This window comes from Petaurus breviceps, unplaced genomic scaffold, assembly GCF_028583685.1.
Source record: "Petaurus breviceps papuanus isolate PSGF00001 unplaced genomic scaffold, PetGlider_PUasm1.0 181, whole genome shotgun sequence".
Taxonomy (NCBI): Eukaryota; Metazoa; Chordata; class Mammalia; order Diprotodontia; family Petauridae; genus Petaurus; species Petaurus breviceps.
In genome coordinates this window covers 5,385,061-5,406,417 of record NW_027185784.1, presented here as the reverse complement: position 1 = coordinate 5,406,417, position 21,357 = coordinate 5,385,061, and the positions used below count along the sequence as shown (strand labels likewise).

The window sequence follows — 21,357 nt, the reverse complement described above, 5'->3', positions numbered from 1 at the left end:
GAGAAGAAAAATTTGGAAATGAATGTGATGTGCCAACAAAAGTCATCAAAAAAATTAATCTTTTCAAGAAAAAAATTTTTAATGTGTAGAAATCCAAGAGGCAAAAATGAGGAAGGAGGAGGTAATATATTTTTAAAAGCATTTTATAATATGTAATATGACAAGTATATAAAGAAATATATCATATATATGTATATATGAGAAATAGTAATCATTTATTATATGCCAAGCACTATACTCTATTTAATTATATAATTAAATACACCAGACACTTATTGTTTTCCATATTCATTGCATTTTCTCTAGCCTCATGCTTCATGAGGCACCTACTTGCTGAAAGAGCAGTTATTTAGCTTTCCGCCATCTTCCTCTCCACCAATGTAATTTTGGTCTCTAGAGGGAAAGTATAGAAGGTGGTATAGAACATGAGAATCCCTGACAATTCTATTCCCTTTGCTTTTAACATAATAGCCCAGTAATTTCTGGGAAAAGATCTGCCTATAATACAATTAACAGAGATGAAGGGGAGGCATCTCCTCAAAGTCTTTATTTTGTGGGACTCAAAAGTTTTTAGTTGCATCAGTGTGTTGATTACATATATTTAGGTTCTCAGAAATTTAAATTTCCTAGTCCTCACTTTTAAACTACATACCTTTTCTCCTTTCCCAGCATTTTTCTTAAAAAAAAAAAAAGCAAATCATGGATTCTTTCTCTCTAGGTGTTGAAGAAGGTTGCATCTGAAAGGGTCCTGACATACGTGCCCATTTAAATTGATATGTTTTAGTACAACTCCCAAGGAAGTTCAGCTTCCTGACTTCCTCATAACTGTCTGTACACAGCAACTTGGTAGATGAAAAAAAAGGACACACTGGGGTGGGGGGCTGTCAGGGAAAGGTCAAGCTATAAAACTGACAACACCCAAACAGTACACACAGATCAGATAGGAACTGGCAATCTTTTTTAATAAGTCTTCACTATCAGGCAGGGCTCTGTAGTCAAAAAAGTCAAAGATAATGCCAGCTGTCTACCCTAAGTGCCTCCTTTCCTCCCCACACACCCTAAGAAACCCTGTAGCTCAGCACTCTCTGGCACTAAGCAAATGTAGAATGGGCCAGCCCATGGAACCTGATTGTTTTTCCTTCTTGGTTTTAATTGGCCATATGACAGCTTTGGGACCTTTTTACATAGGGTAGCCCAGTGTTTGGACTTGATATTTTGGTATAATATGGTAAGCCCTAACTGGTCCCTTAGTTCCTATCCTATCCATGGTGGTGGGGGTGGGTGGAGGCAGAGCACTGTTTCAGTTAAATGAAGTGAGTTTCTAGTTCTTGTTTCACCTCTTCCCAGAACAGGTAGTATACTTTATCTCTAGACTCCCAATGAAGGGAGGTTAGTGTTCTTCCCACCCTGCTTTTCCCATGTGAATTATAGACTCAACTAGGTAAACTTCCACTTGGGCCCCTGGCTACCTTTCTGACTTTGTTTCCTTTCTTGAGGAGGTAATCCAGCCTCATTCTTGGGACACATGTGTCTAGGCTTAGAGGTGACCATGTGAATCTGAAATCTAAATGCCCTGAGGCCTATGGGTTGGAACTGGCTAGCAGCAGAGGACACTTTCTGCCTCTTAGAGGACAGTCTGAAGAAAACTGGCCCAAATCTGACCATTTTACCAGCAGAAATATGCTGGGAGTTGGGTGGTATAGAGCAGGGCTAAAATGCAAAATGTCTAATTAGTAGTCCTGCAAATTATTTTCTATCTATTGAGATTTAAATATCAGGCTCCTAATAGATTGTAGCATTTTAAAGTCATTCTGTTAATGTGTACCATGAGACTTTTATGATTGGTATTTCTTTGGATGCAGGAATAAATTACCTGTTACATACCTGATTCATATTGTACATTTAGTTCCTTTTTTCTTTTTTTTGGGTGGGGGGGAACTCCAGATATGAGTCATAAAGTAAGTTGTAAGTGAAATGATCTTTTAGGGCACCTTGGCAGACGTTTCGCTAGCAAAAGTGTGAAAATAGGGAGCCCAATTTCTTTCACTGGAGGCAGGCTCCTCCAGGATTGTACCCTGTTAAACTACTCACTCAAGTCCAGGGCAAAGGGGCCTTTTAGTGGGAAAGCAAGTTATACTGTACTCTGGTTCTTGTGGGCTCAGCAGCATTTCTTCATTGTTAGTCAGTGAAAGTTGTTTTCTTATGCATTCTCAGTTCCCCAGTGGAGAAAATTCAAAGGCAATAACAACAGTACTGTTCCAGGGGCCCAGGAATCTGGATTGTCATGGGTCTGTAGGAGTTGATATTCAGTGATATTTTTGGTTGTAGAGGATGGTGATAGGGCATCAGTGTCCATGGGGTTGCACTAGATTTCAAGATCATAAGAATATACATGTAGAGGTATCAGAAACCTTTGAGGTCCATTTCCCTCATTTTATAGATGAGGAAACTAAATCTAGAGAAGTGACTTGCCCAGGGTCATACAGGCAAGATTCAATCCCAGGTCTTTCTGATCCCAAACCCAGTGTTTAAGCCATTGTACCATCTTTGTTCTAAAAGCTTACCCATACATGGAAACTTGTTTCACAAATCCCTTCCATGTACTAGTGTGACTGTATGGGAAAGAAGTGGACCCAACTTTGGGGTGGGGGCGGGTGGAGTGAATTAGTCCAGATACAACTATTTTCTTTGTTGACATGAATAATTCCACTGAACTTTTCGTTAATCCTGAATGTGTATATTCACAACCTTCTGACACAACACATTTTCTTTTCCTCACATCCAACACTGTGTTATAATTTGTCTGAAGGCATGTATGAATTTTGGAGGTAGGAGGACTTTTTGTTTAAGGAATGAAAACAAAAGTCCAAGGAACCTTAGTATTCTCATTAGTCCATAGTTTGTAGTTTCCTCCAGAGACTTGGAAGGGAAAGGTATGAATGGGATCTCAGGAATAGTTCTATTATTCTCTTAGGCTGATGATGGTGTTTATTTTTGTCTGAAAATAAAAATGCTGAATTCACATTTCCAAAAATATGCCTGATGAGAAACTCATTCTTGCACCTCATATTGCTTTCTGGGGGGGGGGGATAGATGTAAAGTATACTAGAATGCACTAGGGCAAAGATACATTTTTTGCCACCATGCCTTCAAAGAATAAATTTTCTAGCTCGATAAATACAAAAGAAAAAAGTAAGTACTAAAAGTCAGTAAATGATAGGTTTTTTTTTTTAATCTTACCATATTAATTCATTTATGATAATTTGTGATCATATTAAAAAGATAAGATTAAAGAAAGGAATGTCTGGAACAGAATTGAAAATAAAGACCATGAAAAAAAGTTAAAGGATTCTCCTTCCTTCCTTTTTTCCTTGGAGGCAATTAGGGATTCATTTTCAAATCAACCCCAAAATTTCTGTTCCAAAAGGATTAATGGAAGAAAATCACATATATCAAAATGTTCGTTTAAATACGAGGTAGCATTGATGGCAGCTAAGCTGATTCTGTTCACTAGGAAGGAGCTGGTGGCAGGCATCTCACACTCACCCTAGTGGTTGTACACATTCACTAAACTTTGTAGAGATGCTTTTTTCTGTGGTTCTCAGAGATGGGATGATCTTCTATCTCAGAGCTCTACCTCTTTCTGTGGGCCAGCCCTGACTAGGGGGTTTGGATCAGCATGGTATTTTTTTCTTCATTCAGAATTGTCTCTCAGGCTTCGATGGCACACCCCACCTCTTCCCTGAATTTACTGTTTCCTGAAGTCTAATTACATGTCCTTGGCATAATAGATTTGACTCCCCACACAAAGAGATAAAGCATTCTTAACTGTATGCAGTAATTATCCTTGGCATAGAATCAATTAAAGAATACATACATAATAAAAATATAATACAGAACAGCAATTAAAGTATGTATAATAAAACATCTGACACTTGGATGTGCCCCATAGCCTCTCCCAAAGTACTGCACTTCCCACAGTACACAGTATTGGGTGGGAATCCAAGAATTCTAAGAAATGCACAATTTGAATTTGCTTGCTTTCCCACTCTGCTAGCTCAGACAATACAGTATAGTTCCGCTTGAAAAGCCAAGCTTTAGCTATAGATTAAGGCCACTCACAGAATATATGGAGCTGAGTATTCAGTAGGAGCAGGAACTTCCAAAGGTCACTGCTTTCAGGGGCCTGTCACTGGCAGAGATTGCCCACAGAGCAATCTAGCCTTAGCAAATTTATTGCTTATGGACTCAGGGAAGGGTACAAGAGGCCAGGGCATACATGGAAAGAAACTCTCTCCTCTGTTGGCCATCTTGCCTCCTCTACCCCCTCTATCTCTGACCTTGATTCCTGTAGTTCCTGTTTCTGATGCTTGAGAGCTACCTCATGGACCCTTTGTACCTTCAGCTCTCCTTGACTTTTGAGCTTCCACATGACCAGAGACAACCAAAAACACAGAGTTGCACATGGCAGAGGAGACGTGTTACAGGTTACATGTACAGAGACATGTAACCTCCCTCTTATTTGTTGATATTAAGCGATACTATTATTTTTGAAAGCCGGAAAAAGTTGGGGAATGGGTCAACAAACTATGGTTTATAAATGTAATCAAAGAGTACTTTCTCATAAGTAATAACAAATATGAAGAATTTAGAGAAACATAGGAAGACACTTATTCAGTGTTACAAGAATAGGAACCAAGCCTGTAATTTCATTGGTAGGAGGTAACTCCCAGATTGGCACTTTCTTTGCAGTTTGAATTTTTGGAGAATTGCCTAGGTCACACAGCCAGTATTTATCAAAGATTGGACTTGAACTTGGATTCAAGACTAGTTCTCTATTCATTTTGCCAAACTTCTTTTTCCCCCCCACATTTTGGAAGGGAAAGGCAGGGCAATTGGGGCTAAGTGACTTGCCCAAGGTCACTTGGCTAGTAAGTGTTAAGTATCTGAGGCTGGATTTGAACTCAGGTCCTCCTGACTCCAGGGCCAGTCCTCTATTCACTGCGCCACCTAGCCGCTCCGAACTTCTTCTTTTTCAAAGTGCAAGGAAACAGCTAAAAGAACAATAAAGATAATGACTAAAATAGTATAAATTCCACAGGAAGAAGAGATGAAATTGATCAGTTATAAGAGTCAATGCTAATGCTACCATAACTGCCAAAGTTAAAGGAGACACTTCTTTCTTTCTGTTGATAAAGATGATCTGTTTTTCTTTCTACTTCTTTTCTGGGGAACATTCATATTCTCTGGGTAGGCAGGGGAGGGAGATTCAGGGAAAAACCTGTGGTGCTAAAACAAAATGTATCAATTAAAAAAAATACCAAAGAGTTAGATAAATATTAATCTCAGTGGTACAGTGAATAGAGTGTTGGGTCTGGTGTCATGGACACCTGAGTTCACATTGATCCTCAGACACTTACTAGCTTTGTGACCCTGGACAAATCACTTAACCTAAATCCGCTTAAGTTTTCTCAACTGTAAAATGTGGATTATTATAGTACATACCTCCTAGGGTTGCTGTGAGGACCAAATGAAATATCTGTAAATCACTGAGCACAGTGCCTGGGACATTTCAGGTGCTTAATAAATGCTTATTTCATTCCCCTTTCCCTTGATATAGTGCTTTAATGTGTATAAAACAATTTCTTCACAAGAAGCCTATGAGGTAGGTTACATATGTGTAATAGATGTCTGTCACAGATACAGATACCATCAGTTTGCTAGGTTTAATTAAACCTTTTCACATGGAAGATGCTAGGGAGCTTGTTTCAAGGAGAATCATGATGATTATGTGTAAGGAGAGACTATGGAACATGAGTAACCAGACATTGTGCAATGTTCTGGTCAGCTAACCATGTGGTGAAGGAGAGGCTCTTTGATTGGCTTCAAGGATGTTCCAAGAAGCCTGTCAACATAAACCATGTTTTCTTTTGCCCCAGTCACTCTTGGGGTATATCAGTGACTCCCTTGTGGCATCTAGTGAGAGATCATGCTGTAAAGAGAGAGTCCTTAGGGCCTCCTTCTCTCTGAGGCCATGTGGCCCTGAGAAATAGACCTCAGTCCTTGGCCTTTTCATTTAATTATTTTCTGTTCTGGGTGAAGGGAGTGGAATCTCCAACCTTGGAAGTTTTGAAGGGTTTGGAGACCAAGACACAGGAATCTGAGTCAGAATTCATACTGGGTTTTATAGGCACAAAGTATCAATTCCTTAAGAAGCAAGAAACAACTTTTGGTAGTGATCTTTGGGACCCTAACCCAGTAGCAGCTGAGACAAGGACTTATTTGGCAGGGATGGCACCTTTTGACATGGCACCTTTTGACAACTGGGAGCCATGATGCTTAGAGCTACATTTTGAGCCTATTTCTTTAGAGACCAATGATGTAGGGGAGAGTATGCTCCCTGAGGTATTGTGAAGGAAAATGTTTATATATTTGTTTTTGCCATATTTTTGATATAAAAACCCTTGGTAAAGGGCTTGTCGCTGCTACCCCCAACAATAGGGGAACTTGGTGGGTACTTGAAGTGATGACATTAAAAAAGAAATATCCTGACCCCTCAGAATCACTCCTTAGAACCCTGAAGGTCAGATGTAGCAGCCTGGCTCTGGGAGAGTATACATGTTATACAAGTATTATTATTTCCAATTTACAGATGAGGAAACTGAGGCCCTGAGAGATAAGCATGTTGTGTTTTACCACAATAAATATCATTTATTTGGTAGCCACTAATACATAATTATACTTATGAAAAACAGAATATGTAAAAATATATTATCTGGATTTCTTATAAATGAAGTTTTGCCTGGGCTAAATTGACAGAGCTATAAATTTAGTTCCTTCTAACAACTAGTTCAGTAAACAGTCTCATTGGTTGTCGCTATTTGCAGTGTTACTCACCAACAACTTGGATCAATAATGTCTTTGGAAGAGCAATTAAATGGGCAGAGCATCAGAAGGTTTGTGCTTTTCTCTCTAGGATGACACTCTCCTCAGGGTCAGGGTGTTTTTTTTTTAATTCTGAAAACAACTGTCATGGGTCAATGGGAAGACAGTAAATAAAAAAAATTGATGACATTGTGATAAGTTTGGATGTTCCTGGGGGGGGGGAGGGGTGGTGGTGGTAAGACATGAAAAAGTGAATTCCTTAGCAAAGCAGAGAATTGTAGAGACTAGCAACCGATCTTGATGTCCCCATGTCATATCTCAGTTATCATAAAGAGCTACCTCTAGTTGTCTGGTATCAACAAGTGGTGCTAGTGATCATCAATATAGTAAGTTTGAGGAAATTGGTAGAGGAAAAGTGGCTGCATACCCAATAATTCCCTCCCCTGTCACTTTTATTAAACTTTACCATCCCTTTTTGTGAGTCAAGACAGACTGCTACAGAACAGCTGTAATGCCTTAGGGTTTAGTTATTTCTTTTCTTCCCTTCTCTCTTTCGTTCTTATTTTTTTTGACATAAATTCACATCTCCATTTTAAAAGATATCAATTTATTTATTTTTAGTTTTGAAAATTCACTTTTATAAGATTTTAAATTTTTTAAAATTTTCTCCCCCTCCCCAAGACAATGTACAATCTGATATAGACCATATATCACATCTCCATTTTTATAATGGAAGTAAGTGAAACTGCCCTATCCCTTAACCTTGCAATTCTCATATGATTCTCTTTGTTCCCATAATCCTCTATGCTCTTTTGCCCCTAGAGTCTTCTGAATGTTCATCTCTTCAGCTTTTCAGCCCTGACTCCAGTCTCTGGAATGCTTTCCTTGCTCCCTACTCCTTCTTGCTCCCTTCTTTACCTCCCTAGAAAGCAGAGCTGGGCCAGCGAAGGACTTATCCCATTGGTGGATATGCTCCATAAAAAACAAAACAAAACAAAAAACCTTACACTTATGTTGAGAGATACTAAATGCTTTTCATCTTGGCTCTGTAAATTACATATATTAGGAAAATAAATTGCAAAAATCAGTCATAAATTACCAAAAAAATCAGATGGTAACGTAACACAAAGAAACTAGTGGAACTAGATATATTTGCTTAGATTTAGGGGCCAAAAGGATTGATAGAGGCAGCATGCTGTATGCTGTCCTTGAAAATTATGAGTCATCACCCACTTTTAATGGTGTTGTCAACAGACCCATTGGGATAAATCATGTGTTGCAGACATATGAACGAAGCACTCTGCTTTTCTCTGTGCCAATTGATTTCATTGTTCAGTTGGACTACCAGGCAATGTTGTAAACATGGGATCACATGTCAGTAAGAGACATTTTCCTTCTATCCTGGATGAACACAAAAATCATTTCACCATAGAATTAAGTAAAATCTTGCCAAAAGACAGGATGATGGAATATAAATGCCTTTTCATGGTTCTTTAAAGCCCTGTGATTCCATAATTCATTCCTAAGTAGAAGGATTAAGTTTAGCCCCAGACAGGGAATCTATTTTGGACTTTCAGCCTCACCATTCTAGATAATTAATACCTTCATAGTCTCCCTTCCTTTCCCATTATTAAAACTTGCTCTAGGAAAGCGTCTGAATACAGACCTTTGCACCTGGGTTCCTTGTACCTTTCTCATAGTGCCTCATCTTGAATTGCAGAATAAAAGGCTTTGTCCCCTCTTCAAAGAATTTCAGGCTGTATAGAATAGTTAGGTACTATAGTACATAGGAACTATGATGAGGAAGAAGTGACCTGAAAATCATACTATTGGGGCAGTCATCTATTTTGCCTGTAGATGAGGCTATCTCTAATCCCAGCCATTGTAGTTCAAAGTCTCAGTTTTACTAATTACCATTTATAGATATCATGTAGTTCTCAGGTCATATTTGGTTTGATGGACACAGCAGAAACTGAAGACTGGGTTCAAGTTGGTGGTAAACAAAGGCAGTGATTGCTTGGGGATCAATTTCCTCTAGTTATCTTGGGTTCATTTTCAGGCAGGGAGTTTACTAAGGCCAGATGCAACTGCTTCCAAAGTTTATACAAATGTACAAATTTGCTCTGAAGTCCAAGCAGTTCTTGTTACTCCACAGATCGCAGTGGTAGCTAACCTTTGTACAGTGCTTTAAGATTTGCATTTTACATACAGTGTCTCATTGATCTTCACAACTGCCCTGGGAGGCAGGTCCTGTTACTATCCCCATTTTATAGATGAGGAAACTGAGACTGAAAACAGTTAAGTGACTTACCTAGGTCACACAGTAAGAAAGTATATGAAGCTGATTTGAACTCAAGTCTTTCCAACCCTAAGTCCAGCACTCAGTTTGCCCCCAAGGAATCCTAGTGGAAGTGTTAGAACCAATAACATTGGCTATCATTCAATTTGTAGTAATAATAACAGCTCATACTGACTACTAGTTTAATATTTACTAATCAAGAGTATGATATGGCAGATGCAAAAGCTAATGTGATCTTAGACCCCTTCAGGAGAGGAATGATATCTAGAGCACTTAAAGTTATAGCTTCATCATGCTCTCTCTGGTTATCACAATTGGAGTAGCAAGGCAGCTAGGTGGTACTATAGTGCATAGAGTGCCTTGCCTGGAGTCAGGAGGACTCATCTTCCTGAGTTCAAATCTGTCCTCAGACACTTAATAGCTGTACAACCCTGGGCAAGTCATTTAAACCTATTTGCTTCAGCTTCCTCATGTGTAAAATGAGCTGGAGAAGAAAATGACAGACTACTCCAGTATCTTTGCCAAGAAAACTCCAAATGGAACCATGAAGAGCCAGACATGATTAAAAATGACTGAACAACAACAATGGAACATGAGGTTCAGTTCTGAGCACCGTCTTTTAGTAACAACAGGCTAGAGAAAATCCAGAGGAAAGTGACCTGGATCTTGAAGGTTCTTAAGTTTATGACACTTGAGGATTCATAGGAAGGACCAAGGGTATCCAGACTCAAGAAAAGAAGACTTGGAGGCGTATGAGAGTTATACAAAAGTATAGTAGACTCAGGAGTTAGTGGGTTCCTCCTCACCTTAGGTCTCTGAGCATAAGTTGGATGAACCTTTGTTGGGAGTAACACATAGGTCAGGTCTGAGTAATCTTCCAGCTCTAACAATCAATAATGTTTGTCAAGCTTTAAGATTTGCAAAGTGATTTGCAAATTCATTTGATCCTCATGACAACTCTGTAATGGAGGATGCTATTATTAATCCCATTTCACAGATGAGGGAACTGAGGCTGAGAGTGGTTAAGTGAATTGCCCAGGCCAGCTAAGAAGGGCATAAGACACGATTCAAACCCAAATTTTCCTGACTGCAAGTCCAACACTACCACATTTCTTTTGTAAACATCAGCAGTTATTATTGATGTTATAACCATCATCATTGATAGTATTTGTTTTTATTTGAACTTGTAATTCATTAATGGATGGCACTCCTGGTGAGGAAATCCTCTTTGTCAGTGTGTATCAATGTTTGCTTAACAGTTCATAGCCTTAGAGGGTTGCTATCCACCGTGTTATATTGCCTCTCTATTTGTGACTATTGTTATTGTTGTTGTTGTTATTATTATTTTACCACCCCCCCACACAAATACTAGATTTGGAATCAGAGGAAATGGATTTGAATCCCAAGGTCTGCTACTTACTTCCTCCTATGTGATATTTCTGGGCCTCAGTTTCTTCATTTGTAATATGAGGTAGATGGACTAGATGATATCAGATCTCTTCCAGCTCCAAATGATAGTATTCTTGTGGTCTTTTGATTTTGTGATATAATACTATCTCACATTTATATTATGTTTTACTGCATATAATGTACTTTACTCAAAATGACATTGTTGAAATAGACTTTTCCTCTGCATTTTATAGTTTGAGGAAATTGACACTTAGATGGCTTGAATGACCTACCATGGTCACACAGCAAGTGGTAGTCAGAAATGGAACACAGGGGTTGTGACCACAAGTGTTATATTTTTTTAAACTACCGTGTTGTGGCTGGATATAAATAGCTATATATTCATATATTCAATAATATTGATTCTTTACCATTTTGTATAGTACTACATATCATCTCCAGTTACATTTGCTCAGTGGGCCCAAACAGTAAGACCTGAATGCCTATACCATATCCATCATCTCAAAGGGCCACAGAGTACACAAAACATTTAGTATCTCTTGTACTTCTGACATAATCCACATTGGCACCAATATTCATATCCTCTTCCAAGGAGTTTTACCTTAAACAATGTCAGGGTATCCTGGGATTTTCACAATAAAGCCAGTTTCCAGTATAAGAGGAGATGCTGTTCTCCATTCTGCTGACTGGAATGTGAATTCTAAAAGCCAAGTAACCAGCAAAAGGCCTTGAGTGGAGTCATTGACAAAGCCACGATTAGAACTTGGGAATTCCCTGTTCTTAGACTCAAATGACTAGACTCAAAGTCCACCAGAAAACAACCAATTCTCAGGCTTCTTTTACATTACCACATCTAAGTTAAAGATCACGAAAAGCAAATAAAAGTTTATTTCTCTGGACTTGCCACTCCCTTACCTAGTTTAATTCTTCCTTTATGGCCAAAAGTTGTTTGGTCAGGATTATGATAGTCAAATCAAAGGAAAGGGGTTTAATAAGCTAGGGATAACAACCTGTTACTTTTCCACACAACCAACAACCTCTTAAGTACTTTTGGATAACTGTGAAAATCTGTTTGTACTTTTGACACAGTTTTTAATAGTATTCCAAAGCTTAACTATATCCACACATTGGCTGGTATCACAGAAGTTCCTAAGTCATGCAGGTCTGTTACTGAAACGCAGGCAGAAATCTCATTTATGTCTACACAAATGCTGTGTGTCCCAAGTATGTTACTACTTTGGAAGCTCAACAGAGAATTAAGAATAAAGAAAGCAAAGACAACGAATACATACAATGGCCACTGCGATATAAACAAAGACAATAACAAAGGACAACAATAATCAAGTCAAATACAACTTATAATACAAGTGGTGGTGTTGTTCAGTTGTTTTCAGTCACGTCTGACTCTTTGTGACCCCATTTGGAGTTTTCTTGGCAAAGATACTGGAGTGGTTTTCCATTTCTTTCTCCAGCTCATTTTACAGATGAGGAAACTGAGGCAAATAGGGTTAAGTGACTTGCCCAAGGTCACATAGCTAGTAAGTGTCGAAGGCCAGATTTGAATTCAGGAAAATGAGTCTTCCTGACTGCTGGGTTGGCATTGTATCCACTATGCTTCCTAGCTGCCCTATAATGCTGGTACTGAGCTACTAAAGATAAAGCAGACCCCTTTCCTTTATTTTAACAATCAGGACACCATAAAAGTAGAAGGCCTTGGGTACTATGAGGCCCAGTAACTATTGGACAGTCTTGGGGAGAGGAATTCATTCTCTCACCATTGCTTCTTAGAATCTCTAGCTTTTTTCAAGGGTCAGCTCAGGTAACACCTCTTAAATCCTGATACCCCCAGCTGTTGGTACTCCTTTCCTCAGGAAAAGTTTATAAGGTTTGTATAAATGGTTTCTCTCTGGGAGAATGCAAATTTCTTGAGGCCAGGGATTGTTTCATTTTTGCCTTTATATCTAGCATGGTGCTCATCTAGCATCAGCAACTAGCATGGTGTCTTACATATAGTGGGGACTAATAAATGTTTGTTGGATTTAACTGTTTGGGGGAAATTTACTTTGTGTTAAGGTTTGTCTTGGAAGTGTCAGTTGTATTCAGACAAAATGTTTTAATTATAAAAATTTGTCTCAAGGAGGTAGAGGTCCTAATTTTAGAAAGCCAATTTTGGAGATCCAATTTTGGTTCATAGATTTAGAACTAGAAGGAACCTTACAGGTCACTGAGTCTAACTACTTCACTTTCAAGATGAGGCCATTGAGGCCCAAAGTTGTTAAATCCCCAGGGTCACTTTGTGTAATTACATTATAGTCACATTGTCTTTGCTAATTAGTAGCTAAAGCTATATTTGAATAGCAGGTTTTCCTGACTTCAAGTCCAATGATCTTTGTGTCCAAGGGCTGTAGTAACACAACAATCTTCTGGATATGTAACAGTTGCATTATATTTTCACACTTAGAGCTTCATAAGTTACAAAGGCACACTTACACAAACATTAGTTTTCTTCCTTGGAGTTTCCATTCTTTCTGATCCTTACAAATCATCCCCCTTTTCTAAGTGATGAAACGTGTGCTGCTGTAATGTAACAATAGGAAATCTCTTCCTAATATCTGCTATAAAATATTACAATATGTATACATAATTCCAACTTCTTTTTATTAGTTCTAAAACCTGAAAATATCCCATTTGACTTACACTGTGTTCTTCATTTTGCTTCAAGAAACTAATTGAATTTACTTTAAACCAGGTAAGGTGATATTTCATGAATATCAGCACACAGAAAACCAGAAATTATTTTATGTTTAGAAGGTATTCAGTGATATCCAGACCTTCTGTATAATGCTAAACAGATCTCATAGTGAACAAAGAGCGTGGGAGATCTCAGCCTTATGAAAGACAGCATCCAGAAGCTTGTCATGATGAGGCTGTGGAGCCAGGGTTGCTTTAGCGTCTTCTTAGCCTCATCAGTGGGTGCAAGCTGTTCCTGTCTCCCAGTTAAAATATGAGAAACACTTCCTCCCCTTTCTTACTGAGCCCCCTGGAAAACAAAAATACAACTAATCTACAATCTGGTGGGAGAAAGATAAAATCTCTTCTGGATGTTAGTGATTGCTTCAGTTATGGAGGGCATATTTTTTTTTCTCCTCCATGAATGTCAAGAGAGTTTCTTTAGTGTCAGTCCACATGTTGAGTTAGCTTAAATATTTGGAATCTGATATTTCTTTTAGTTAATTTACCCAGAAATCAATTAAAGGAAGAAACAAGAAAATGCCAAAGTTATGTTAGAGTAGCTCCATACCTTAAAATGCCATATCTCAGGCTAACATCTTCATGACTATTTTTCCTCTTAGAATTGAAGTAATAGAAATCAATGTAGCTTAATCAGCATTTGTTAAGACCTTACATTAAGATCATAAAATAAAATACATGATTTGTTACAGTTCAAACCAAGCACATGAAGTTTATATTATAAGAAAATAAGAGAGTTTAAAAATAATATTTTCTTAACTAATTTTGTTTGTTCATTCCAAAAAGAGTAATTCTGCCATTTGGGGAACATACAAATGAAAGGGAAATTATGGATTGGAACAAATGTCTAATGAAAAAATGAAGTTATAAAAGAATGGATTACAGTTAATACTACTGAGACAAAGCAACAATCCTTGGTAGAGAAAACAAGTGAATGAGGATAACTCAGTGACCATGCCTGGCCAGCTGAATTCCATGAGATGACTATCTCTTCCTGTCACACCCTCAGGAGATGTCAAAGTCAGAGATATAAGATGACTTTAAAAGTCTAAATAAAAGTATAAGTAAAAAAGTTGAGCTACAAAAGACATTCTCCTAAAAGAAAGTTTTGCTTAACAGAATTATTAAAGGATTTTAAATATACTTGTGTGCTGAATAATTCCAATGACAAACTTGAAAGGAATGATTTTTAAAACTTGTTAGGAATCATAACCCCAGTTCTTGTCCATATAGATCATATTCTTTAAACAAGATGTATTTTCTTAAGATAGTTGGTAGAGGAAGCTTCTCTATAAATTCTGGTTTGCAGAGTCTCTTTAGTCCCACAAGTCTTCGAATTCGTAGTCGACACAAATGCTTTAATGAACAGGGGTTCTCTAAAAAAGAAAAAAAAAGGCAGGGAGGTATTATCAAACAGACCAATGATGAGACTTTCTGTTGCAGAAAAATATGGATATGCATTTTGGGAACAAACGTTTATTATGAAAATCCCAATTCTTGTTCATCTTAAATTATTATGACAGATTGCTAAAGGAAGAATATGTTCAAAATGTTAATTGTTGTTTTCTACTCATTTTTTAGGCCCTATTAGAGAATGACATTTGTACAGTACTTCCTGTGGTCTTTGTCCTACCCATTTCCTGAATATACAGATAACTTCTGCCTCAAGTTTATCATATACCTTTGAAGTTATTATACCCATGTGTCATTTCAAATATAGGATCAGTTTCAAATTTATGCCTCTGTTATATTTATACCTCAGTAACATTTTCAATTTCTTCTAAAAATTTAATATCAACCTACTTTGGTTAAGCACCAGATGGCAACTTATTTTACCATTTAGACTTTTTGTATTTTTATAAAGGCAGCACAGCTAGTGGATAGGGGGCTGGCACCAGAGTCAGGAACACTTGGGCTCAAGTCCCATTTCTGACCCAAAGTAGTTGTATGACCATGGGTCAGACATTTTACCACTCAGTGACCTCTCTTAAAACTTTAAGTTGTGGGACAGAAGCAGGGATAGAACACTGGTCCTGGAGTCAGGAGTCTGATTTCAAGTGTGCACTAGCTGTGTGATCCTGGAAAAGTCACTTACCGTGTTTCCCCGATAATAAGACACTGTCTTATAATTTTTTTTTTTGGACAGAAAAACACCAGAGGGCTTATTTTCAGGGGAGGGCTTATTTTAATGAACATTGACAGCAATTTTAATAAACAGGTAAATGTGAACAAAAAAATGTACCTTTATTCAATAATGAATTCAATAAAGAGCAGGATGACGCGCTCACTGCTGCAGCTCTGATTGGATGCAGCTTGGAGCGCGGCATGTGTTTCACCTGGGGGGGGACGGTGCATACAGAGGGTACTGTAATGTAGCGTGTAGCGCAGGGGATCACCTTCACTACAGTAGCAATCTCAATAGGGCTTATTTTCGGGGGAGGGCTTATTTTAGAGGAATCTTACACAGTAAGGTGAGGGCTTATTTTCGGGATAGGTCTTATTATCGGGGAAACACGGTAACTTCTGTTTGCCTCAGTTTCCTCATCTGTAAAATATGGATATAATAGTACCTACCTTCCAAGGTTGTTGTGAGGATCAAATGAAATAATAATTGTAAAGCACTTAGAAAAGTGCTTGCTACGTAGTGTTATATAAATGGTAGCTATCATTATTATTAGATCTGTTTTGGTAAGAAAGAATTTCCTTTCAGAGAGTTCCCTATGCCATCTAAATCCCAGGCCTAGAGCCTCCAAAATACATTTATTACAATAAGTGTAATCATATTAGCATGTCATTCTGGACAATTAGTGATCTTATCCCAAAGTGATTTAACTAATCACCTTTGTCAAATGTTGTGCCAACAGTCAGACATAAGAATTTTATTGAAACACTCTTTCCCAATGGTTTGAATATAGAATGCTGATAACCATGCTGAACAGAATCATTACCTCTACTTTTAGCATACTGTAATTTTACTTTACTCCCTAATAAACCCATTTTGTTGTTTAAATAGAACAACACTGACATCCAGTGGCCAGGTACATTCATTGTAATTGACTGGTCTGCACAAGTTGAAGTAATGCTTCAATATTCAATCTGAAATTCAATCTGAATATGAAGACATGCTCCACTGAGGCAAACTGCAATGCCCTTATACTTCAGCAAATGTTTTTTATGAGCTGAAAAAGTCATTACTTGGCTGTTAACTTTCTGGTGATAAACTTCTCTCTGAACTTACCAACTAAGTTGGTCCTTAGACAAGAAATGTATATAGTCTGAGACCAGGCCTATATAACTAGGAGACTCTCTAGTTCTGTTCAGTCTGCCAGAGCTTATGCTCCAATGGCACATAGCCTTCAGAAATCTAGTGTTGTCTTCAAGCCTTGCTGAGGCAATGGAGTAGGTCTTTTGTGTAGGTGCTGAAGAAGTACTTAAATCCTCTAAGGATCTATGATTCTATTGGCTTGAAAACTCTGTTGAATGATGGATCTCACAGTTCCTGTACTCAGTGTTAGATGCCTGAGTTGGTGTGACCCAAAAAAGAAAAAAATGTCATCAGCTGGTAACCAAGTCTGGTGAAAAGACTTAGCTTCTGATCTGAGCTGGGTTGGTCCTCAGACAACATAGTCATTTCACCTATTGTTTGACCTATATACAAAGTTTATAATATTAGTAGGTTCTACCAGAACTCAAGTTTCATCGACATAATCTCTAAGAACTAAGGGTTGCTCCATGTTGTGATGAGGCAGCAGGGTAGGATTTTTGTAGAGGTGTTGAAGGACTAAATCTATAAAATTGATTAGGCTTGATATTGGGGAAAACTTGCTAAGCATTAGGCCTCTTAACACACATAGGATGGGCTAACTCAAGGAGTGGTAGGTTCTCCATCCTTGGAGGTCTTCAAACTGAGGTGAGAAAACACTTGTCATCTATAGTGGGTATTCCTTTTGGCTATAGGTTGGAGTAGATGGTTGATGAGGTTCCTCCCAACTCAAATTCTGAGATTCTGTCATCTTATTTTGAACTGACAGCCCTTTGGTATGACACATTGGTATTGTAAATTATGCTAAAATCATGCATCAATCTTTTGTAGTGAATTCATACATATCATTTAATTAAAATATAAAAGCAATAACAGAACATTTGCCTTTTAAATTCTTGAAACTCTGCTTTTAGTTGTCATAAAAACTCCTCTGATTCTGCCTTCTCAGCTCAAGAGAGGGAATCAGTTGATTGTACATTCAGTTGACCAAGAATTCAAATTCACAGAACTATAGTAGGAAAGAGCACTGAATCATAGTCCCAGTTCTTCCATTTACTATGTGCCCTTGGGTAAATCACTTAACCTTTCTAAACCTTTCATCATCTGATGACCTGCCTACTTCACAAGGTTGTTCTAAGGGTCAAATGAGATCATGTATGGTCAGTAAATGCTATGGAGCTTCATTGTCAACCCCCATTCACACCAACAGATTGGGGCCCCAGAGCTTGAGTGCTACTTATTGCCTCAGAGAGCCTTGGAGCTCCTTTTCCTCAATTCATCCCCTTTGTTTCTGGTGCAGACAATATCCTCATCAGTTTTAGGGACTCCTAGGATGCTGATCTCCTTAATTCCTCTCAGGGCTCTATTCTTGACTCTCTGGATTTTCTCCACTATACCACAGCAGCCTTTTTATTCTGGAAGACCTTAGGCGCCTGCAGCCCATTCCTCTGATTGATTAGTTATTCCCAGAGCCTTCATTTTATTTTATTTTTTTTAATATTTTTAAGCAATCGGGGTTAAGTAACTTGCTCAAGGTTACACAGCCAGTTATTTCTGGGTGTGGTGCTGAGTGTCTGAGCCCGGGATTCGATCTCCAGGTCGTCCCAACACTGGAGCTGGTACTCTTACTCGCTGAGCCACCTGGCCGCCCCTAAGCAATTGGGGTTAAGTAACTTGCTCAAGGTTACACGGCCAGGTGTTTCTGGGTGGGTGCTAAGTGTCTGAGCCCGGGATTCGATCTCCAGGTCTTCTCAACACTGGAGCCGGTGCTCTTACTTGCTGTGCTACCTGGCCGCCCCAAGAGCCTTCATTTTAAGGAAAGTAGCCAGGCCAGCTATGTTCACTCCCTTATTCCACTCTGGGCTCTGCTTCTGATTCTCTGGCTTTTCTCTGTCATGCCTTCACATGGACACATTCTCCCACTCCCCACTCTTCAGCTTCTTTTTATATGTTGTCTTCCCTCATTAGAATGTCAACTCTTTCAGGTCAAGACCTATCTTTCATTGCACTCATATTTGTGTTCCCAGTGCTTCACACAGTGCCTGGTGCATAGTAAATGCTTAATAAAGGCTTGTTGATTTGTCTTACTCTGGCCAAGAGGAAGTGGGGAGACTGAGGCAGAGTCCAGGACTCTTCTCCTTGCCTCTAAGTGATTCTCAGAGACTTGGCTAGAGGACTTCCACCATAAGCTGCTAGATGCTTGAATTTCTAGGTTCTGAACTCTTTTGCTATGTTATAGGCAATCCACAGAGAATAGTAATAACAATAATAACCGAGTTTCTGCAACCAATCTGAATATACTTCTGGTATGATATCATTCCACTTAATCCAGTACCTTTTAAGGACATCTAAATCAATTAAGACTTTTTCCACCTTTAGTTTAAAGTTATGATTGACTGATTCAAATAAAGACTTTTTTTTACCTGGTTAAGGCACTGGGGCATAGCATCTTGGCATTCTAAGTAGAGTGGGGTAAAGGACAGGTTGACTTAATTTACCCTCATTCTTACATATGGGAAAGGTCTGCGTTGCATTGGATGCTTCAAAATTTAAAGGTATTTCTCTCTAGCTGGTTTATGATCTTTTCCAGCTGGTCAGAAACATACACCCTGTCCACTCACTTAAATTCATTGCTACTACAATCCATAGATTTTCAAATTCAGTTTTAATTAGTGTAACAGGCTCTGTGACTACAACAAAAACCTTAACAACACCCAAATTCTTGCTACCAGTTTGTATGCCAGTTTGGATTCAGCTCAAGATTCTGTTTTACATTTTCAGGTTCCTAAATGGTTAGGGCTTGGCCTTTCAGGAATGGGATTGTATTTTATTACTTTAGCTCAATAAGCAGAGCACCTGTGTGATGCATAGATTATTTCATCTCTGAGAACAATTTATTCCTGTTATGAAATCCAAGGAACAAATATTAACTTATTATGATGATGATTTTATTTATATATTATATTACTATATATTATTAACTTATTATAACAAGGGATAAGTATTATAAACCTAAAAAGTCTCAAATTTAAAAAAACTTCAATATTTCAACAGACCTGTGATTTCATTAGCCTGAACATGCCTTCCACTGGAGCAGATTGTGACCCATCCATGCTCTCTCATCTGATGTAATTCTTGTCCACATCTTTCCATGAATTCTCCAAAGTGGAGTCTGCTCAGTGAATTGATGGGTACCATCTGGTTCTTTCGTTATTTTGTGAATACTAGGGCAACATGTGAACTGTCAGTGTATTAGTCTTGACACTTGCTATATGGCCACCTCTTTTTTTGGTCATCCATGTCCTTAATGTTTTTCCTACCACTTTCTTCATGCAGATTATTACTGGCAATGTGATGCAACTTGCTTCCCTGAACCATGAATCTTTCCACTGTCCATTTTTAAAATATCAAGTTTCAAAAATCTAAAGATGTTTTCTTAAATCCCATTTAACTAATATGCAAGCAGGCTTCCTAATACCATTTTCCAGATCAAATTATAGTTTACTGTGAAGCGTCACACACCAGGGGACTTTTTCTTCTACTCCTGTTGCTGTCCTATAACTAAAGCTATATCTTTTGTGGAGATGTTTTCAATAAACTTTACTATAACAATGCTACTTATGTGCTCATTTTTATCTTACAATCTTATAAGTTTATTGCTGTTATAAAAACTTTTTAAAAATTTGTTCAAAGGTAAGGAAGAATCTTAATAAATAAAGCAGTGACAAAGAAAGACAACCTTACTGTATATGTCATAGACCCATAGGCTCTAGAGCTGGAAGAGACCTTAGAGAACATACAGTCCAAATTTATTTCATCTTTTAGATGAAGAAATTGAAGTCAAGAGAGGTCAAATTACTTGCCTGATGTCAGAATATTTGCTGTTGAAAGGGCCAGGAAGAAGCCAAGCCTCTTGAGGCTCAAGGTCATAGCTTTAAAGAAGCCAGGTTTTTGATTTACAGTCTTATGGGGAACTTCTCAATTATGTATGTTAGACAGAAAAATATCAGAGAAACTTCTTATAGAAAGAGAGATGCTGAAACCAATAAAAGAACACTGGAACATGATTCAAGACATAAAAATGCAAAGCTTAAAAATGAGCTATCAAGGAAAGCAGTAAGAAGCTGTGGTACTGGGGCAGCCAGGTAGCACAGCGAGTAAGAGCACCAGCTCCAGTGTTGGGATGACCTGGATCAAATCCGGGCTCAGATACTCAGCACCATACCCAGAAATAACTGGCCGTGTAACCTTGGGCAAGTCACTTAACCCCGATTGCTTTAAAAAAAAAAAAGCTGTGGCACTAATTTCAGTTGAGTTAAAACACAAAATTTTAATCACAAATTTTTATTTTTACCTAATATTTGGCGAATTTCTGGCCATTCTCTCTGTACTTCTAGCATAGACTTTAGTTTATCACATAGAGGGACATAATCCATATAATCTATTAAAATACGCATAACACGACCCACCAAATGCTTCATCCAGGGAACTGTAATAAATTCACAGAACTGAAAGAATTTTAAAAATATACAGATTAGTATTTTAAAGCACTATATATATATATGAGTATGCATATATATGTCCTAGAAACTTATTTATAATGAAGTAACTAAAAAATACTCTCCCCTCCCCCTACTTTGCAGAAAACAAAGGTCCCAAGTAAAGGGTTGTTTCATCTCTTGAGTAGAGCTGTAGGATCTTCCTTAGGATAAAATCAAAATTACTGGAAAATTATTTTATTATTTTTATG

At 38.1% G+C, this 21,357-nt stretch overlaps 2 protein-coding genes across 6 annotated transcripts in view; one reads left to right on the top strand and one right to left on the bottom strand.

The window, feature by feature from the left end:
• The window catches only part of NDUFA5 (NADH:ubiquinone oxidoreductase subunit A5), a 306,556-nt gene that overhangs the window by 224,176 nt on the left and 61,023 nt on the right, over positions 1 to 21,357 (top strand). The window lies entirely within an intron of this gene.
• The window catches only part of ASB15 (ankyrin repeat and SOCS box containing 15), a 32,176-nt gene continuing 22,491 nt past the window's right edge, over positions 11,673 to 21,357 (bottom strand). For 2 of the 5 annotated variants that reach the window (XM_069087114.1, XM_069087113.1), the window contains 2 exons: positions 20,962 to 21,115; positions 11,674 to 14,721 (listed from right to left, as the gene is read on the bottom strand). In XM_069087114.1, coding sequence (XP_068943215.1) covers positions 14,552 to 14,721; positions 20,962 to 21,115 — 324 coding nt within the window. In that variant the 3' untranslated portion in view covers positions 11,674 to 14,551. Of the gene's footprint in view, positions 14,722 to 20,961; positions 21,116 to 21,357 lie in introns of all 5 variants that reach the window. The other 3 variants (XM_069087115.1, XM_069087112.1, XM_069087117.1) reach the window with 3 other exon arrangements.